We start from the raw sequence: 19812 nt of genomic DNA on the forward strand, positions 1-19812 counted from the left end.
TACAGGTTAACACGTATATCCAAATGACTTATTAATAATAAATGAATAATACATGTCCTTATTCAACCACAATAGAAAGGGTAGGTTACATCACCATATTCCACTTGTTTATGTTACAGGCAAATGTTCTCCAGCTACCCAACCACCACGTTGCTACCGACTCGCCGTGCTCAGACCCCCCCGGTCTCCTCTCTCCCCACCTCCCCCTGCGATGAGGTGGGCCGCAGACAGAGCCTTACCTCCCCCGGCTCCCAGCCTTCCAGGCCGGCTAACAGGACAGGTATCTGTACGTACCAGCCTCACCGTGCACCTCCATACTACACCACACACACACACATATACATTTACCCCAAACATGCTATTAATCCCACATGAACTTGAAAATGGCATGCAAGTATACTGTACGTGCATTTGTGGTGCTAATCTTGTTCTAACCGTCTTGCCTTGTCCTTCCAGCCCTGTCCGACCCCAGCAGCAGACTGTCCACCTCCCCTCCCCCTCCTGCTATCGCTGTGCCCCTGCTGGAGATGGGCTTCTCCCTGCGGCAGATCACCAAGGCCCTGGAGGCGACAGGTTAGCAGAACACAACAAGACAACTTTGTTCAGTACTAGCCATAGTATAGAATAACAGATATGTTACGGAATAACAATGGGAACAACAGGAAGCGTGGAATAACAATGCAACAGCCTGCACTTTTAAGGACACCTCAGTAGCATACCGCATTGACTCGTGGAGGGGCCTACTGACATAAGTAGCGTAAGTGTCGAATTCCACTTCCCAGGTGCCCGCGGCGAGGCAGACGCCCAGAACATCACGGTGCTGGCCATGTGGATGATAGAACACCCAGGCACCGAGGAGGATGAGGATCTCCACCCCGGACGAGGAGGGTTCGACCCGTCCTCCTGCCCCGGGGCCTCTGGAGGAGGAGGAGGGGGAGGGGGAGGGGGAGGGGGAGGGGGGGGGAAGTCCCTGGACAGGAGCTCCTACCTGCTCTCCCCTGGAGAAATCCCCAACGCTGACGCTGCTGAGATGGAGGAGGGCTTCAGCGAGAGGTAGGAGACCATTTCAGTGGGAACATCAAGTTAAATATAAAAAGTTTAACTGATAGATACATTTATTTTGTATGTATGTTATTGGGTTGCTTTTGACCTATTTGAATTGGTACGCTTAGAATTTGTTCCCCCTTTAGAAGAAATGGTCTGTACGTTTTTGGAAGGGGACAGTGTTTTTTATTTAGTGTGTATGTTGTGTGTTTGAAGTCCTGAGGGTCTGGACCAGGACAGCGCCTCGGCCTCCAGTGGGCCTGCTCCCAGGGGCCGCTCTGCAGTCAGCAGGAAACACCGCTTCGACCTGGCCGCTCGCACACTGCTGGCCCGCGCTGGTGAGAAACACGCCTGGCATGCAGTGTTCTTACTCGCTCAATCAAAAACTCATCCACCACAACTGGAAACCTTGGCTGGTCTGAAAATCTTTCCCTCCTCTCCATCTCCTTCTTCCTCTTTCTGTTTCATCTCTCTCCTCTCTCTGCCTCCTCTCTCTGCCTCCTCTCTCTGCCTCCTCTCTCTGCCTCCTCTCTTTGCCTCCTCTCTCTGCCTTCTCTCTCTGCCTCCTCTCTCTGCCTCCTCTCTGCCTTCTCTCTCTGCCTCCTCTTTCTCCTCTCTCTTTCTCCCCTCTGCCTCCTCTCTGCCTCCTCTTTCTCCTCTGCCTCCTCTCTCTGTCTCCTCTCTCCTAGCCGGTCTGTACCGCTCAGTGCAGGCCCACAGGAGCCAGTCTCGGCGTGAGGGCTCAGGGCTGCAGCATCAGCAGGACCCAGGGGCCCTGTACGACTTCAACCTGGATGAGGAGCTGGAGATGGACCTGGATGAGGAGACCATGGAGGCCATGTTCGGCCAGGACCTGGCCAGCGACACCGACATTCTGGGAATGTGGATCCCGGAGGTATTGGATTGGCCAACATGGGTGTGTTCGAGCGCAGCGAGGGGCGCTTTTCTACCGCTTAACCCCTCCCCTTTAATTCACTGTCTTACTTGCCACTAACTTACTGCTAATTTGGACCAAGCGTGCACTGTACTAGATCCATTAAAGGCGATGGAGAAAGTAATTCTCGGGAACATACTAATTCACTCACTCACTCAAAAACACTAATTCGAGAATAATGTGGAATGCCTCTAACTGCTTCATGTTTGCACGTGATCAGAATTGAATGAGTGAATTGGGATTTCAATGGGGGTTTGGAACCTTGAACCAGATAGTCGACATGTTGGGATGTGTGGACAACTCACTGGTTAACACAACGCCGGCCATTTACCATGCTACGCTATCACACATTCTCTCAACTTCCTCCTCAAATTGACTACGTTATACACTCTACTGTACTAACCCACTGTGTTTCTGTCTGGATGTGTGTATCTGTCCTCGCATGTGTGTGTGCCCGGTTGCCCCTCCCCCACCCAGCACGTGTGTGAGACGGAGGAGCGTGATGAGGTGGTGGCGTGTGAGCTGTGCGAGGCCAGCGTGGCCAACTTCAACCAGCACATGAAGAAGACCCACCCTGGCTGCGGGCGCAGCGCCAACCGCCAGGGTTACCGCAGCAACGGCTCGTACGTGGACGGCTGGTTCGGCGGCGAGTGTGGCAGCGGCAACCCGTACTATCTGCTGTGTGGCAGCTGCCGAGAAAAATACCTGGCTGTCAAGAGCAAGGCCAAAGTCCCTGTCTTGGAGAGGTGAGGAGAGGCTCCATTCTGAAACTGACTGGATTCAAACATTCCTTGAATGAATGGAGCCCTAAAATGCTAATCAGGTGTTCATAACAGATGCAATTTATTTCATGACTTCATTTTTTGTTACCTATTCAGATATAAAGGGCAAGCTCCCGACCTGCTAGGAAAGCAAGACAGCGTTTATGAGGGTAAGCAAACAAAGATGAATCGCCAGTACATTCCACGTGTGTGTGTGTGTGTGTAACAACGTGTGTGTGTGTGTGTAACAACGTGTGTGTGTGTGTGTAACAACGTGTGTGTGTGTGTGTAACAACGTGTGTGTGTGTGTGTGTGTGTGTGTGTAACAACGTGTGTGTGTGTGTGTGTGTGTGTGTGTGCAGAGGACTGGGACATGCTGGACGTGGATGAGGATGAGAAGCTGACCGGGGAGGAGGAGTTTGAGCTCCTGGCCGGCCCTCTGGGCCTGAGCGAGCGCAGGGTGGTCCCCGAGGCCGTGCAGTTCCCCGACAGCGACCCCCTCGGAGCCTCGGTCGCCATGGTGACGGCCACCAACAGCATGGAGGAGACATTGCTGCAGATAGGTAGGGATAAGGGGCTATTCCTGTTGTCAGACAGTCATTGTGTACCGTTCAAAGACCTGCTTTTAGTTTAGTTAGTTGCATTGTGGCATGGAGTGGATCAGTAGATGTGTGTTTGTCGAAATGTATTTATTTAAGCGTGTAGTTGAATGTGTGTGTGCAGGATATCACGGCTCAGTGGAAAAGGGCTCGTCGGGCCGGGTGACCTTGGGCGAGCAGGCGGCCGCCCTGCAGAACCCCCACGACCGTGTCGTGGCCCTGAGGAGGGTGACGTCTGCAGCCCAGGTGCTCCTGGCCAGGACCATGGTCATGAGAGCCCTCTCCCTCCTCTCCGTCAGGTAGAAGAAAACACTGTTATGCCACAGAACAAACCACGTTAGCATAAAACACTGTATCAAACTCATGGTTTGATATACTTGATTTCTGTTCACTGAAGTTTACTGTTGGAGAGACGTTAGTCACAGTCAGGAGGCGGTGAATGTGTGGGTTCAATGTGCAGCTCTTATGGGAGTAAAATCTCCCTCGCATTTACTGATGAAACAGTCAAGTGGGTGTAATTATAGGAACCTGTGCATGCGATGATTTAGAAGTGTGTCTCTGTGTGTCTCAGTGGTTCCAGCTGCAGCCTAGCAGCCGGTCTGGAGTCTCTGGGCCTGACCGACATCAGGACCCTGGTCAGACTCATGTGCCTGGCTGCAGCGGGCAGAGCCGGTCTCTCCACCAGCCCCGCGTCGGGTGGCGGGGGTCTGGAGCGCCCGCGCGGGGCCATCAAGGCCAGCAAGCCCATTTCATGCCTGGCTTACCTCAGCACAGCTGTGGGCTGCTTGGCCTCCAACAGCCCCCACGCTGCCAAGCTTCTGGTTCAGCTCTGCACTCAGGTAACATTATCGAAACGCACCATCAGTAGAAAAACTTTTGGTCCAACTTTTTGGTATAGAATTTGGAACTAAACTCCCATGAATAAAAATAATCTAATCAAATTCATAGCACCAACGGAGGCAAGTCTTGACAAGTCTTTCTGTCGTCTATAAATGAACCGTATGCGTGTTCATTCGTGTTTAGAACCTGATCGCCGCCGCCACAGGGATGAACCTGACCACAGTGGATGACCCCATCCAAAGAAAGTTCCTTCCCAGCTTCCTGCGGGGGGTGGCAGAGGAGAACAAGCTTGTGACCTCACCTAACTTTGTGGTCACCCAAGCTTTAGTGGCCCTCCTGGCTGACAAAGGGGCGAGACTGAGACCAAACTATGACAAGGCAGACATTGAGAAAAGAGGTTTGTAGTATTGATGGTGGCTCACATCATGATAGTCTTTGTCATTTTATGTGCTCTATGATTGGGACATCAATTCTTCTAATCAAAACATGACTTGCCATCTCATCACTGTATTGACACTCCCATTGTTGCCTTTGCCGTTTCATGCTTTTGCTATGATTTATATTTCTGTCTCTTTCCCCCTCGTTTTTCTCTCTCTCTCTCACCGGGCATCCTTGTCACCTTGTTTTCGCTCAAGCAGGTCTAATTGCGCATTTGTATGCCCATCCTTCCTATAACCCCTCCGCTGTAGGAGCTCTGGAGCTGGCCAACGCCCTGGCGGCCTGCTGCCTGTCCTCCAGGCTCTCCTCACAGCACCGCCAGTGGGCAGCTCAGCAGCTGGTCCGCACACTGGCCGCACACGACCGTGACAACCAGAGCCGCCCACAGACCTTCGCCGACATGGCAGGGGACCTGCGCAAGTGCTCCATGGTCAAGCTGGAGGCCCACCAGAGCAGGGTGAGTGGGGGGGTGGGGCATTCGGAGGACTAACTTTCTTTTACAAACTTGGCTTCTCCAGAGCCACCATACTTGTTAATGAAGTGTAAGTGATGTTGCTATTTCTATAGGTCGATATATATATATTCAAAACAAGCCTGTAATGTGTCTACTAATGAGGTACAAGTACAGCGTAGCTAGTTGCTGTTAGGGCAGGGTGGCTAGAGAACCTTGAAGAAAGAAGTGTTTTCTATCTGTCTCGAGGTTATCCAACCCTTTCTGTAACACCCCCCTTGAACATAAAACCCGACAGTTGAGTAGCCTCATCCATCCTTGACATTTTGTCTCCTGCTTCTTGGGAAGATACTATCTTTTCATTCATACCCAATCTGGAACACACTCCTTTCATTAATGAAATGTTGCCTCCGGAGCAACTGTCCATCTGTTAATGCTTAAATGAGTCTGGCCTCACTCCTGGGAGATAGCATTGTCGAGTGTCCTTCAGACTCATGAGCACTGACAGTGTCTTCATCCACAGCTGGCTAACCCCTGGGGTGAGGGTCTAAAGAAAAACTTCAGACAGGGTCTGAACTTCAGAAGTTGCATGTAATCAGCAGCTATGTTTTATAAATCTATGCTTTTGGGGAAAATATTTTTATCACGTTTTTTATATTTTTTCATATCAGGTTATCACGTGCAGTTGGTGCAGTAAAAAAGGCCTGTTGGCCACAAGTGGAAATGATGGAACAGTCAGAATGTGGAATGTGACCAAAAACCAGTACACCCTTCAGCAGACCTGCATCTTCAATAAAACGTAAGCGCTCATGTTGCCAGGCATCAAACCTGAGGGCCTTCTTCTTAGAGCTCCTACACACATGACTACGTGTTCCACCACAGCCTGTCTGTTTCCCCATCAACCCCTCTCCTTTTCACCCACACACATCATTATAGTTTTGTTGATGTCTCTGCCGTGGGTGTGGGTGCTCTCTCCTCTTGTACTGGATGTTATGTCTCTTCAAGGTTGTTTTGTCTCTCACTACATGTTACTGGATCTGTCCTCTAGGAATGTTCTGTGTGGGTGTCGTCTCTTCCTTTCTTGCCTCTCTGCCACCTTTCCGTTTATTTTGAGTTTTTCTGTCACCAGCGAGAGTTCTTCTGAGGATGGCATGGCTAACCTGGGCTCTCCTGGCGACCCCAGTCTTTCTCCTGTGGCCTGGAGTGTCACCGGCCAATATCTTGCTGCTGCCATGGAGAAAATGGTCAACATCTGGCAAGTCAACGGTAAGGCTTTCAAAACCACAGGACCAAATGGTACACCCTCGCTCTCACATTAAGGCATTATACTGCCGATTTGGCATTGGACGCCAAATGCCAAGACCATATTGAGTGGATTGAGAAACTTTTTACTTCTAACAGCGCAAAAACCGTACCCTCTATTTTTACTAAGCTAACTGGCATCAGATTGTTAGCAGTGTGAGGTCTTATGTGAATGGAAAGGTATTAACATTTCATATCATGCATTAACAATTCATGAGCCTCAGGGCTGGGCAAACCTCCCAATCATACCCAGCATCCAAACGCCCTGCAGCCAACACCATCTGTCCTTGGACATGTTCAATAGCCTCCTGTGTGCAAGACAACAATGAAATTCTTGTTGAATTTTTATGATCATCAAGCACGCGTCAAACTCTACCACAGCACGTGTCTATGAAACAATACCCTTTTGCGAAGCGCCAACTCTTCAGAGCTAAAGAATAAAAATCCCTTTTGACTTTGTGTCTCTTGGTTTCGTCATCTGTCACAGGGGGGAAGGGCCTTCTGGACGTGCAGCCCCACTGGGTGTCGGCCCTGGCGTGGCCGGAGGGCGAGGCCGTGTCCCTGTGGAGCGGCGAGCCCAGAGACCTGCTGCTGGTGGGCCGCATGGACGGTTCCCTGGGCCTCATTGAGGTGCTGGATTCCTCCACGATGCACCGCACTGAGCTGGAGCACTGCTACAGGAAGGATGGTGAGTGGCTGTGTTGTGCGTGTGTATAAATGGGAGCGTGTGTGTGTGTATGTAGGGGGAGATGTGTGTCATTCCGTGTGCATAAGAGAGAGATATGTGTGCGCACGTGTTTTTTTTTCCCTGACCCGTAAGTCCTAGCAGTAAGGATTGCGTGACCTTGGTACACGTGCATGAACATCTTTCTATTCTTCTACAGTGGCTGTGATGCATATAGCCTGGTACAGCGAGGACAAGCCCTATGCTGTGGGCTATGCCGACGGAAAGCTGCTAATTGGAACCAAAGAGCCTCTGGAAAAAGGAGCTATTATGGTTATTGATGCACATAAGGTAAACTTAGTGACCCAATGATTTATTGTTTTAATCACCATCATTTTTATCAAGGTCTAACTCCTTCCTATCCATGACCCTAATAGTCACTGATTTCAACAATGTTTGTTGAACGCTACTTTCAACTTCTTGCAAAAAGGCCAACCAACCGAAGCCCTAAAAGCCATTACCTCATATATTCCAGGAGTCCATCACCAGTATGAAGTGGGACCCTAGTGGGCAGCTGCTGCTGACCTGTGCCAAAGAGGAGACTGTGAAGCTGTGGGCCAGTCAGAGCTCGGGCACCGGGTCTGGGTCTGGCTGGCGCTGTCTGCAGAGCCTCCCCCACCCTGCGCTGGTCAACGGCCTGGCCTGGTGCAGCCTTCCTGGCCACGGCTCCAAACCCTGCAGCATGCTGGCCACGTACGTACACCCACCACGATCTACTTCACTCTTGTACAGCTTTTGAACAGTATACCACTATTCACTGTGTATTGTGTTCTGTTTTGCCATGTCAAGACACGTCATGACAGTTTGATAAAAGAACATCCTCATTCGACCGAAAACATTAATTATATGGTGAAATCTAAGAAAATAAAAAAGGGGGTTTAGAAGACTAGTATGTGTGCCTGAATTAACATTTTTGATTGAAGTTTATGGAAAGTGTGAAATGTGAAATTACAGAAAGTTTTAACTTTGCGTTGTTTACTCCACTCTTAACACCCAATTTATAGAGCAAGGTCAGTCTTTTGCCAACACTGACATAATGCTGACTCCAGTTCAACCTTTGAGCCAGACCAGATACAATTCCATAGAAAAACTCTGTCCTCAATTTTGTATTAAATTGTATGTTTGTGTGGGTTTCAGATGTTGCCAGAACGGTCTAGTCTCAGTCTGGACTGTACCTCAAGACGCCTCCAGCTTCCCAGAATTCTCCTCTTCCGGCTCTGAAGGATGTTGGGAGAACGAACCGAAAGCCAAACTCAAGGTACTGAAGCAGAACCCACCCCTCACCCACTCATGCACACACACTTCAGTGTTTGCCAGGACATGGGTTAGGAGCACGAACCGCCGGTTTCCTTTCCTCAAGCCCTGATCCCCTTGAAAAGCGACATTTCTGGTTCTGTAACGTCATAAACAATTCCTAAACCGCAGACGTCTTCTCCACGCCCACCTGTCTGTGTGTTCCTCTCCACAGCAGTGCTCCAGGCGGTCCAGGGGCTCAGAGGGCGTGGTGTGTGTGTTCCAGCTGAAAGGTCACATCACCCCGGTCAGGACCCTGGCCTTCAGCCCCGACGGTCTGGCGCTGGCATCTGGAGGGGTGGGCGGCCTCATGAACATCTGGTCGCTACGGGTGATTATACACACATACACACACACACACACTTTCCGCACACACATTTATAGCATATGTCTACAATAATCACACACACATTTGCTGCACACACACAAGGTGGAGACACACCTAGAGCTACAATACTTTGTAGATGTACTTTTTTACAACATTTATACAGATTGCTGAATGTGTGAAAACAAGAAGAAATACTCCGATTTTTTTAACTTGTCACTCAATAAACATAAAACTACTTTTTGAGAGTGCTTCTGTTTACAGTGTAACAAAATACATTCTCAGTCACGTCATTGACTGTGAGTGTTTACATCTGTGTGTGTGTGTGTGTGTGGGACACAGGATGGCTCAGTGCTCCAGACAATAGTAGCCGGTTCCGGAGCCATCCAGAACATGGTCTGGATCCCAGATGTGGGCGTCGCCATCTGCTCCAATAGGTCAAAGGTGAGCCAGCTCACTAACTAACCTTATACGCACTGAAAATGACTACTTCTGACTTCTCGCATGTCTATTCAGTTTAAACATAAAGAGTGTTTACAGTCTTTTAAAAGCCATAGCTTTACAGCTTATTAAGAGTAATTCTTCTTCCTCTTTGTCAGGATGTGCTGGTGGTAAACTGCACCACAGACTTCGTTTCTTCCAACCATGTGCTGGCCACCTGTCGGACCTCCCTCAAGAAGCAGGGGGTTGTGGGATTGAACATGGCACCCTGCATGAGGGCCTTTCTGGAGGGTCTTCCAATTATGCTTCAGGAACAATACACCTATGAGAAGGTAGGGATTACTTATTTTTTTGTAACCAGATCAAATGGCTTATACTCAATTCCTGTATCATACAACATGATGCACAAAGACTATTTTACAGGAGAAATAACTTTTCTTTCTCACCAGTTTGTAGTTGTGTGACACTGCTGCCATACCTGGGACCAATACCCACTTCCAAATCTAATCTCTGTTTCTCTCTGCCCCTCTCTCTCTCTCTCTCTCTCTCTCTCTCTCTCTCTCTCTCTCTCTCTCTCTCTCTCTCTCTCTCTCTCGCTTTCTCTGTCTCTCTCTCCTCTGTCCCCCCTAGCCCCATGTGGTGTGCGGGGAGCAGCTGGTCCACAGCCCCTATATGCAGTGCCTGGCCTCACTGGCCGTGGGGCTCCACCTGGACCAGCTCCTGTGCCGAGCCCCCGTGCCCCCCCACCTGCGCCGCTGCCCCCCCGAGCCTGGCACCACCTCCTCCTCTTCCGCTGCTAGCTGGAGCTCCACTGAGTGGGCGTGGCTGGACTGCTTCTCCACCACGGTGAAGGCAGCGGAGGCGCTTGCACGCGGCGCCACCTTCCCCGACTCCTTTGCTGTGCCTGACCTGGAGCCCGTGCCCAAGGAGGAGATGGCCCTGCTCATGGTGAGTGTTGCTGTAAACCCTTCCTAGTCCCCCGCAGACACTATGTTAACCATCTGTAATTGTGCTTGGTGGGGTGCACACTGGGGGAATGGTGTGTCTGTGTGGTAGTATGTATGGTCATTTTATTGTCCTCTCTTCACAGGATAACAGTAAATGGGTATCTGGTTTGGATGAGCAGATCATGTCTTGGGCCACATTCAGACCAGAGGTGAGCTATAAAGGACTTATTGTTTAACATTTTATTTTTGTATTTAGTTTTTTTTTGTAAAATTCTTTTGAATTGATTTTGGAATGGAATTTTCTGCTTATGCAATGGCATTTTAAGCTCATGTAATGGCTGTAGCCCATTCCTTGACAGGGAGGGAGACAATGTCATTGTTGACCTCTTGTGTACTTGTTTGTTTGTTGCATGGCAACAAGGACTGGCACTTGGGAGGGAAGTGTGACGTGTTTCTGTGGGGAGCTGGGCGCCACGGCCAGCTGGCAGAGGCAGGCAGAAACATCTTGGTGCCAACCACGGCTCCATCTTTCTCTCAGGCACAACAGGTACACACAGACACACCAGCATGTGTGAATACATTCATATCCCTGCTATGGTATGGCTTTTGTTCCCAATTTACAACTCTGGTCAGGGTATGAAGATTGTGTAGGTTTGTGAAAATGTTTCCCTCCCCTTTTCTATATTCCTCCCCACCTCCAAACACTACCCACCCCTCCATCTTCTTCTAAGGTGGTGTGTGGTCAGAACTGCACCTTTGTCATCCAGGCCAATGGGACAGTGTTGGCCTGTGGAGAGGGCAGCTATGGCCGCCTAGGGCAGGGCAACTCAGACGACCTGCACGTGCTCACTGTCATCTCAGCCCTGCAAGGTACTGGACTGCTGAGGAATGGAGTTTGATACTAGCGGGAGCAGATCAAGATAAAGCATTTAGGTTATCAAAAAATTTGAAATAAGATAGAATGGATGGGATGGGATGAAAACTTAGCCTGGGTTATTGATTCCCACCAGTCATTTATTTTTTCATATGATAAATAATAGCTGGTTGGTTATAGATGCTACACTGTATCACCATTGGAGGATCGTCATCGCCTGTCTGTCTTTTCACCCCTTCGCGTCGTTCCTGTCCTTCTCAGGCTTCGTTGTGACGCAGCTGGTGACGTCCTGTGGCAGTGACGGCCACTCCATGGCCCTGACCGAGAGCGGCGAGGTGTTCAGCTGGGGCGATGGAGACTACGGCAAGCTAGGCCATGGGAACAGCGACCGCCAACGGCGACCCAGACAGATCGAGGCCCTGCAGGGGGAGGAGGTCGTCCAGGTACGCAGTTTCACCTCCTTATAGATATATACAGTACATATAGATATACATAGATGACAAAATATTCAAAGTTAAGACTAAGTAAGTGCTATAACATGGCAGAAGATATACATTATATGACATTAAGTTAATACATACCTACTGCCCACATTTAAACCTACAACAACATTGTCTGGTTCAGCAAAGCCACACTAAACCATTTGTTAAAGTTATCATCATTCATTTATTTTTACCATCATCTTTGTCTTTATCCCAGATGTCCTGTGGGTTCAAACACTCGGCTGTGGTTACTGCAGACGGAAAGCTATTCTCTTTCGGCAACGGAGACTACGGCAGGCTGGGTCTGGGCAACACCTCCAACAAGAAGCTCCCAGAGAAGGTCACTGCCCTGGAGGGCTACCAAGTTGGACAGGTAAAGAGAGAATCACAGCCTGTCGCCCGGGGCTACACCATGCCTCTGTGGTCATGGAAATCACTGCAGATACCACTTAAGCTTTGAGATCCATTGAAATAGAAAACATAATATAATTGAAGGTACATATTCATTATTACCACTTAATAAAGCCTCGCAAACACTATCTTTACTGAATTAAATAACCGATCTACCCGTAAGTCACCTTAAACATATTGGTTTAACTTGGGGAATTATGTCTTCTCATCACAGGTGGCGTGCGGCCTAAATCACACCTTAGCAGTCTCTGCAGATGGCATGATGGTGTGGGCCTTCGGAGATGGGGATTACGGAAAACTGGGTCTGGGGAATTCTACAGCCAAGTCGTCACCTCAGGTTTGCACCACTGACCGAGACGCCTGGACCTCTGCATTATTTTCCCTAAAAACGTTTTACAACTCTACAGCTGCTGAGGTTCAGTCATAGCAAGGCTTGCATTTTAACTTTCTCTCTCTCTCTGTTTGTTTGTGTGTGCATGTGTGTCACAGAAGGTGGATGTCCTCTGTGGAATCGGCATCAGAAAAGTGGCCTGTGGAACACAGTTCTCTGTAGCCCTTACCAAAGATGGAAATGTGTTTACATTCGGCCAAGGTATTTTATTAGACGATTTAACTAAATCTGCAGACCAAAAATGACATGTATACATCTGTTGAATAATTTTATACTTCTAAACTTTCCAGTAGTCTCGGAAATTATATAAATGTTTATATTTTTTCTTTCATACCCAAATTAATCTCGTGTTTTTACCGCCCAAATATGTCTTATCAGTCATAGCTTATTGTTTTCTATTTTAAGACCGCCTGATTGGGTTGCCCGAGGGGTGGGCACGGAACCACAATCGCCCCCAGCAGGTGCCGGCTCTGTCGGGGGTCTTCATCGAGGACATCGCCGTTGGCGCCGAACACACACTGGTGCTCTCCTCCACAGGAGACGTCTACACCTGGGGCAGCAACTCAGAGGGACAGGTAACAACCAGACACACACACACACAGCCAGATACACAACTACAGTATAGGCATACACAACCTGCAAAATGTGAATCTTTATGCCCTTCACAGTTTTGCCCAATATTTTGTTGTTGCGGCTTTTGACAATAAATGGCCATACCATACTATGTCTTCTGCACTGATAGCTAATGTGTGGTAACAGTACTGTATTATACTTCGGTGTGTGTGTGTGTTCCAGTTGGGTCTTGGTCACACCAACCATGTGAGGGAGCCTACCCTGGCAAGTGCCCTGCAGGGCAAGAACATCCATCAGATCTCTGCTGGCCGCTGCCACAGCGCAGCCTGGACCGCTCCGTCGGTTCCCCCCAGGGCTCCAGGTGACACACTCACACACACACACACACACACACACACACACACACACACACACACAGACTCACACACTCACACAGACTCACAGACAGTCACTCACACACACTCACACACATACTCAGACATAAATGCACCAATATACAGTACAAACACACAAATATACATGCACATATAAACACACTCATACTGTATAAACATGTAGACACATGCTCACACATATGCATGTATGCATACCCATGTATGTACATGCACACACACGCACACTGAAATACTCATTCTTATTCTCGCTTTCTCTCGCTCTCTCTCAGTAGTATATACACATATTGTATTCCACACACGACATTGTCCCTCCAGCTATATGCCCATAAATGTACACAAACCCACACGTTCACTGTACACACGCATGCTCACATACAGTACTTAAGGCCCTTCGCAGACAGACACACTATATACAGTATTGTACAGTATGCACACGCTTAACCCGTTCCTTGCGCCAACTATAAACACACACTTACGGTGCCAGATTTAATTGACTGAGTGTCTATTGTACTGTGTTCTGTATGAAGTGAGCTGCTATATAATAGGTGTCTTGTTTCCAGACACTGACTTAAGTGAATGCTACAGCAAATAGAGAAACATGTAGCTTGTTGTGAAATAGGATATTGTGGTTGTTGTTGAACCCCAAGGAAAGGAAACTTGATGTAAGAGAAATGGCCCAGAGGCTTTTTTTTTTCTTTCTTGCTTCGTTAAAATGGTCTGTGTGATAATGTGACATAATCAGGCTCCTCAGTGCCCCTGCAGCTGGGCCTGCCTGTGTCTGTGCCCCCCCAGTACAGCTGTCTGAAGGAGGTCAGCATGGAGGCGGTGAGGGCCAGGCTCAGGCTGCTCTACCACTTCTCTGACCTCATGTACTCCTCCTGGAGACTGCTCAACCTCAGCCCCAACAACCAGGTACTGTACACACACCATACTGTACACACACCATACTGTACACACACCAGCTGTACACACACCAGGTACTGTACACACACACCATACTGTACACACACACCATACTGTACACATACCAGCTGTACACACACCAGGTACTGTACACACACACCATACTGTACACACACACCATACTGTACACACACACCATACTGTACACACACCAGCTGTACACACACCAGGTACTGTACACACACACCATACTGTACACACACCAGGTACTGTACACACACACCATACTTTATACATCAGTCACGCGTCCCTTACGAACATAAATACACAAACACACCTCAGTAACATATCTCGTGCCAACATTGCAGTGCATTCACCAACACACACGCCCACCGGCCACAGATCTCTTGCAGAAATGACACGTACTCACCAAGATGCACTCTTTGAACTCCTCTTACCTGAATACCGTTTGGGTTCCAGAGCTGCACCTCTCATTACAATGCTGGTACGTGGGGGATCGTCCAGGGCCAGCTAAGGCCCCTGCTGGCTCCCAGGGTGTACACCCTGCCCATGGTCCGCTCCATAGGGAAGACCATGGTCCAGGGCAAGAACTACGGGCCTCAGATTACCGTCAAGAGGATCTCCACACGGTCAGTAGCTCCCCATGTGTCCATGTAGAGTGGCCAAGCATATGACAAAACTAAATGTGTTTGTGTGCAGAAACATTAACACAAATAAATGTGTTGACATTTCAAGGTTTTCTAAGGAGTAAGTAGAATTCTGCATTTGTCTGAGTGATTAATTTGTTCAAATCTTAACAGCAGTGACCTCACGATTGTGACACCAACCGATTTGCGTGTTTGCCCTTCCTTCTCCCGCTCTCTCTCTATCTCCAGAGGGCGCAAGTGCAAGCCCATCTTTGTGCAGATCGCCCGGCAGGTGGTGAAGCTGAACGCCTCTGACTTGCGGCTGCCTTCGCGGGCCTGGAAGGTGAAGCTGGTGGGAGAGGGGGCCGACGATGCCGGGGGCGTCTTTGACGACACCATCACTGAGATGTGCCAGGTAACGCTCACCGATCGAACCCACCGAACTACACTCTCTAAAGAGTCTGGTGGGTTTGGAAAAAAAAAAATGGGATAAATACTTCACTGATCAGTAATGGTATAGACTCTTTTGGGCAGTGATTTTGAAGCCTGTGTTGGATACGTTTGTTAATATTAATCAGCTGTGTATAGGATGTCCTGTGAGCTGACATATGTGTGTGTGTATTTTCCTTTCCCCTTTGTGTGTGTGTGTGTGTGTGTAGGAGCTGGAGACTGGTGTGGTGGACCTCCTTATCCCTTCCCCAAACTCCACAGCAGAGGTGGGCTACAATAGAGACAGGTGAGGAGCAAACATCCACCAAAGGTCTAAAACATTAAAACACTGAAGGAAATGACCTAAACCCCTTTGACACATGACCGTTGACAAACACTCCATTTTGGTTGGCCCAGTGAAACAGAAAATACAAGGTGTAGAATTGACTTCCACATAAAAACTAAATAAAGTGTAGTCAATTACCATTTATGAATTAACGAACCAGCTCATGTCCTTTCCCTCCCCAGGTTCCTGCTGAACCCGTCAGCCTGCCTGGACGAGCATCTGCTCCAGTTCAAGTTCCTGGGAATCCTGATGGGCGTGGCGATCCGCACCAAGAAGCCCCTGGACCTGCACCTGGCCCCGCTGGTGTGGAAGCAACTGTGCTGCATCCCCCTGCTGCTGGAGGACCTGGAGGAGGTGGACCTGCTCTACGTGCAGACGCTCAACAGCATTCTTCACATTGAAGACAGCGGCATCACCGAGGACAATTTCCATGAGGTGGGTTGTGGGCGGGACCAAAACAAATACTTTGCAACTTCGCCATCTTTGCACATTCTTTAATTCTGGAGGAATTACATCGTTTATCTAGGAGATTATGGGCAGAGTGATTTAAGGATGGGTCTTCCGGCAATTTTTTAGAAGATAGCAGGTTGTGACGTAGAAAGATTTGATATACTGCAGGTACTGCATGACACAGTTAACGCCCTCGGAAAGAGGTGCTTTGGTTGAATTACAACTAGTTGGTAAGAAATCCAGCACTGTTTTATTGTTATACCAAGTTTTTCTTCAAAGTACTCTTTTTCTCTGTACTTATTTAAAGACTGCAGCTCTAGTCCCAGTCTACTACTAGAACTCAGCCATTTTACGGTTTAAAATTCCTCTGACTGTGGCCACCATTTTCCATCCTCAAAACTGTTGAGCGGATCTGATTGAATTACAGTCTGTGACTTTGTAAGCACAGGCCTTTGACTAGATGTCTGAATTTGACTGTAAACCTTGGAACACCATGTTCTGCACTTTGCTCTGATAAACCCCTCTCCTCTCTCCTTTTTTGGACATGATTGTTATTGATACGATAACCAGCCCGCCTAGCTCGAATCGCATACACAAATGTACACACATCCATGCACTCTCACACAAGCACCTCCCACAGGCACACACACAGTCACACTACCTCACACAAACTCCCCCGCACCATCATGGCTCCCCTACAGAACCAGGGCTTACGCAAAGGAAGCCAGTCAGTCCCAAAAATCCCCCTCCACCTCCTCTATGCAAACATCCTCACACAACCCCAGCACTGTACCCGACAGTGAATACCACAGCCTCTGTCGATGCAGCATATCCTGAATGGGGGGGGGGGGGGGGGGCTTGGCCTCAATCCCAGCCTTGTGAAGGGATCCGGGGGCCTGGCCCTGGGCCATACCCCTATGGCCAACTCAGCCAGGGGAAGGGAGAGAGAGAGGGATGGACAGGAAAGGGCTGCATCTGTTGCTCTGGCATTGTTGTCTGTGTGGAGAGGATGGGAGATGGTTACCTCGTGCCACTTCTTCTCTCCTGGCTGTGTTGTGTGGGAGGGTTTTAGAAAATGGCCGCAACATATATAGCTGACCAGTGTTTCCCCTAGGTTTACAGCTTTGGGGGGGTTGGGGGGGGGTGGGGGGGGGCGACGGCAACCATGTAGAGACAGAAATGACATGCCGTCGTGTAAATAAGATAAAAAACATAAGGCCATTTAGTTTGTTTAATAAAAGAGCAAGCTATATACCTGTTTTATAGAAAAGGTAACCTTAAAAAAATGGGATGTGCTGTTGGGGGGGGGGGGGCGGGGCGCCCCCCTAATATAATGGTAGGGGAAACACTGCTGACTGTGAATTCACTGCTCTGAGACATGTAGTCTCTTAGATTTCGGGTCTGTTTCGAAGAATTAAATTAATCCATGTCTTTCTTAAAAATAACGTAATTTGTTCATCTTATTTGATGGTCAGAGCATTCAGACCCCGGAAAAAAAGTCAACCCGGAAATGTATTGTTATCCATGCTCAGTAACAAATACCTTGTGCAAGATATACGTGTATATATTTTCATTTGATTTGAGTATGTAAAAAATAATGAATCAAATCCCAGCTATACAACAACTTTGTAGTGACCTCTAGGCTTAGTGATTTGTGGATGTACTGACTCAACCCTGATTTGTGGATGTACTGACTCAACCCTGATTTGTGGATGTACTGACTCAACCCTGATTTGTGGATGTACTGACTCAACCCTGATTTGTGGATGTATTGACTCAACCCTGATTTGTGTTTTCCTCCCTAGATGATTCCTCTGGATTCCTTTGTGGGTCAAAGTGCCGACGGCAAGATGGTGCCCATCATCCCAGGAGGAAACAGCATCCCACTCACCTTCTCTAACAGGAAGGAGTACGTGGACAGGGCCATAGAGTACAGACTGCACGAGATTGATCGACAAGTAAGTTCTGTACAGCGCTGCTCTCATAGAATGGTGGTCTACTAGCTGGTGAACATGGGGTGTAACTGCTATTAAAAAACAGAAATAAATGTTAAATTGAGAAATTCTTAGGTAGACATTCTGTTTACTGATGCATCATTTCTACGGTCAACAAAATTACAATGGAAAGATGTTATCTAGGCATACTTTCAACACTTCCAAACCATACTATTTCACAATATTTTGCCTTTCAAAGCAATCTGAAATAATGCCCCAAAATTGCCATCCTCTAGGTGGCGGCGGTGCGCGAGGGCATGTCATGGATTGTGCCCGTGCCTCTGTTGTCCCTACTGACTGCCAAGCAGCTGGAGCAGATGGTGTGCGGCATGCCGGAGATCTGCTGTGAGGTGCTGAAGAAGGTGGTGCGTTACCGCGAGGTGGACGAGCACCATGCCCTGGTGCAGTGGTTCTGGCAGACCCTGGATGAGTTCTCCAACGAGGAGCGCGTGCTCTTCATGCGCTTCGTCTCCGGGCGCTCCAGGCTGCCCGCCAACACGGCCGACATCTCCCAGAGGTTCCAGATTATGAAGGTGGACAGGGTGAGTTGGTCAACTATGGAGGTGGAGTCAAAGCCGGGGGTTTGTTTGATGTTGGGGTGTGGAGCTGTAGGCGTCCATCATTTTAAAAGAGAGCGCTTTAATAATAAGTTATCAGCTTTGTTCATCCATAAGCCCTATTTTAAACACCTAACAAGTTTTTGTGAGTCCTCAACTTCATTCAACAACAGCAATGCCCTTTTGTGAATAGGAAAGAGTATTTTTGTGTTGTTTGAATTCAAACCCTTCTAGATGCAAACATCCCTTCTTAGCATAAATGGTTAACCCCAAATAAGTGCATTCCTTTGTCAGCGTTTACAGTTTAGTGTTTGCGTGCAAGGCTTGCAAGGTTTTTTATTTAAAAAAAGCCTTGGTTTCCATTTCTCATGAACAATTGCTTCAGCTTCCTAGCAACAGCAACACAGTGGAGTCAAAGTACCTTATCATGGTAGTGTGTTTGACTGCTGAGGTAAGACTCACACCTTCTCTGCTCTTCCTCCTCCAGCCGTATGACAGCCTGCCCACCTCCCAGACGTGTTTCTTCCAGCTGCGTCTGCCTCCCTACTCGAGCCAGATCGTCATGGCTGAGAGACTTCGCTATGCCATCAACAACTGCCGCTCCATCGACATGGACAACTACATGCTCTCCCGCAACGTGGACAACGCTGAGGGCTCCGACACCGATTATTAAATCTCGATCAAACACACATTCACACGTATTGTTCTCACATGCTTACGTAGGAAAGACTGAGCCTGGGTATATGCTGTCTGCTCACAGACTGCAAATAAACACTCAGCAAGAACCCAGAGGTACATCACAATCACTTTACCTAATTGTAGGAACTCCTGAGCAAAAGAGGCATCTTATTCATGAGAACCGGACACTCAATATTTAATGCATTCTTTTATGTACTCACAAGACACATTACAATTTCAGTATTTTATTTCACCTTGTGGTTTCTTATAGCAGTTTCAAGAACAGAAATCCACATGAGCAGTGCATCGAGTATTATTGGTTATTTTTTTCATTGCTCCACATCCTATTTTCAGGTTTTTTTTAGCATGGAGGTACTGTACGTTTATTTTGTTTGGAAATGTGTATAGAATCATTGAACCCTGGGGAAAAGAATATTGTACATTATGTATAATGCTTCATTAGGAAAATGTTTTACATGAATATCCATATTTATTTTCTTTTAATTTTTAATTGCCTATGCCGAGTTTCCTAAAGCAGAAAAAAACACAATAAAGGCTTCAAAAATGTTTTTTTTTGTTGTGT

At 48.2% G+C, this 19812-nt stretch overlaps 1 protein-coding gene across 11 annotated transcripts in view; it reads left to right on the top strand.

The window, feature by feature from the left end:
- The window catches only part of herc1 (HECT and RLD domain containing E3 ubiquitin protein ligase family member 1), a 46697-nt gene extending 26899 nt beyond the window's left edge, over nucleotides 1-19798 (top strand). For 4 of the 11 annotated variants that reach the window (XM_062471760.1, XM_062471765.1, XM_062471766.1 and 1 more), the window contains exons 41-79: nucleotides 120-286; nucleotides 457-573; nucleotides 783-1053; nucleotides 1261-1382; nucleotides 1734-1960; nucleotides 2456-2724; nucleotides 2857-2909; nucleotides 3102-3302; nucleotides 3463-3637; nucleotides 3910-4177; nucleotides 4362-4575; nucleotides 4814-5073; nucleotides 5739-5866; nucleotides 6197-6333; nucleotides 6857-7057; nucleotides 7254-7384; nucleotides 7569-7786; nucleotides 8231-8351; nucleotides 8562-8717; nucleotides 9054-9155; nucleotides 9311-9484; nucleotides 9783-10100; nucleotides 10243-10308; nucleotides 10521-10646; nucleotides 10831-10969; nucleotides 11235-11416; nucleotides 11673-11828; nucleotides 12081-12203; nucleotides 12356-12458; nucleotides 12663-12832; nucleotides 13053-13191; nucleotides 13968-14137; nucleotides 14609-14778; nucleotides 15025-15190; nucleotides 15435-15511; nucleotides 15733-15985; nucleotides 17806-17958; nucleotides 18231-18536; nucleotides 19039-19798. In XM_062471760.1, the coding sequence (XP_062327744.1) occupies nucleotides 120-286; nucleotides 457-573; nucleotides 783-1053; nucleotides 1261-1382; nucleotides 1734-1960; nucleotides 2456-2724; nucleotides 2857-2909; nucleotides 3102-3302; nucleotides 3463-3637; nucleotides 3910-4177; nucleotides 4362-4575; nucleotides 4814-5073; nucleotides 5739-5866; nucleotides 6197-6333; nucleotides 6857-7057; nucleotides 7254-7384; nucleotides 7569-7786; nucleotides 8231-8351; nucleotides 8562-8717; nucleotides 9054-9155; nucleotides 9311-9484; nucleotides 9783-10100; nucleotides 10243-10308; nucleotides 10521-10646; nucleotides 10831-10969; nucleotides 11235-11416; nucleotides 11673-11828; nucleotides 12081-12203; nucleotides 12356-12458; nucleotides 12663-12832; nucleotides 13053-13191; nucleotides 13968-14137; nucleotides 14609-14778; nucleotides 15025-15190; nucleotides 15435-15511; nucleotides 15733-15985; nucleotides 17806-17958; nucleotides 18231-18536; nucleotides 19039-19224 (6715 nt within the window). In that variant the 3' untranslated portion in view covers nucleotides 19225-19798. The remainder of the gene's footprint in view (nucleotides 1-119; nucleotides 287-456; nucleotides 574-782; nucleotides 1054-1260; nucleotides 1383-1733; nucleotides 1961-2455; nucleotides 2725-2856; nucleotides 2910-3101; nucleotides 3303-3462; nucleotides 3638-3909; nucleotides 4178-4361; nucleotides 4576-4813; nucleotides 5074-5738; nucleotides 5867-6196; nucleotides 6334-6856; nucleotides 7058-7253; nucleotides 7385-7568; nucleotides 7787-8230; nucleotides 8352-8561; nucleotides 8718-9053; nucleotides 9156-9310; nucleotides 9485-9782; nucleotides 10101-10242; nucleotides 10309-10520; nucleotides 10647-10830; nucleotides 10970-11234; nucleotides 11417-11672; nucleotides 11829-12080; nucleotides 12204-12355; nucleotides 12459-12662; nucleotides 12833-13052; nucleotides 13192-13967; nucleotides 14138-14608; nucleotides 14779-15024; nucleotides 15191-15434; nucleotides 15512-15732; nucleotides 15986-17805; nucleotides 17959-18230; nucleotides 18537-19038) is intronic. The other 7 variants (XM_062471761.1, XM_062471770.1, XM_062471769.1 and 4 more) reach the window with 5 other exon arrangements.
- Nucleotides 19799-19812: the final 14 nt, after the last annotated feature.

This window comes from Osmerus eperlanus, chromosome 10 (assembly GCF_963692335.1).
Source record: "Osmerus eperlanus chromosome 10, fOsmEpe2.1, whole genome shotgun sequence".
NCBI classification, from domain to species: domain Eukaryota; kingdom Metazoa; phylum Chordata; class Actinopteri; order Osmeriformes; family Osmeridae; genus Osmerus; species Osmerus eperlanus.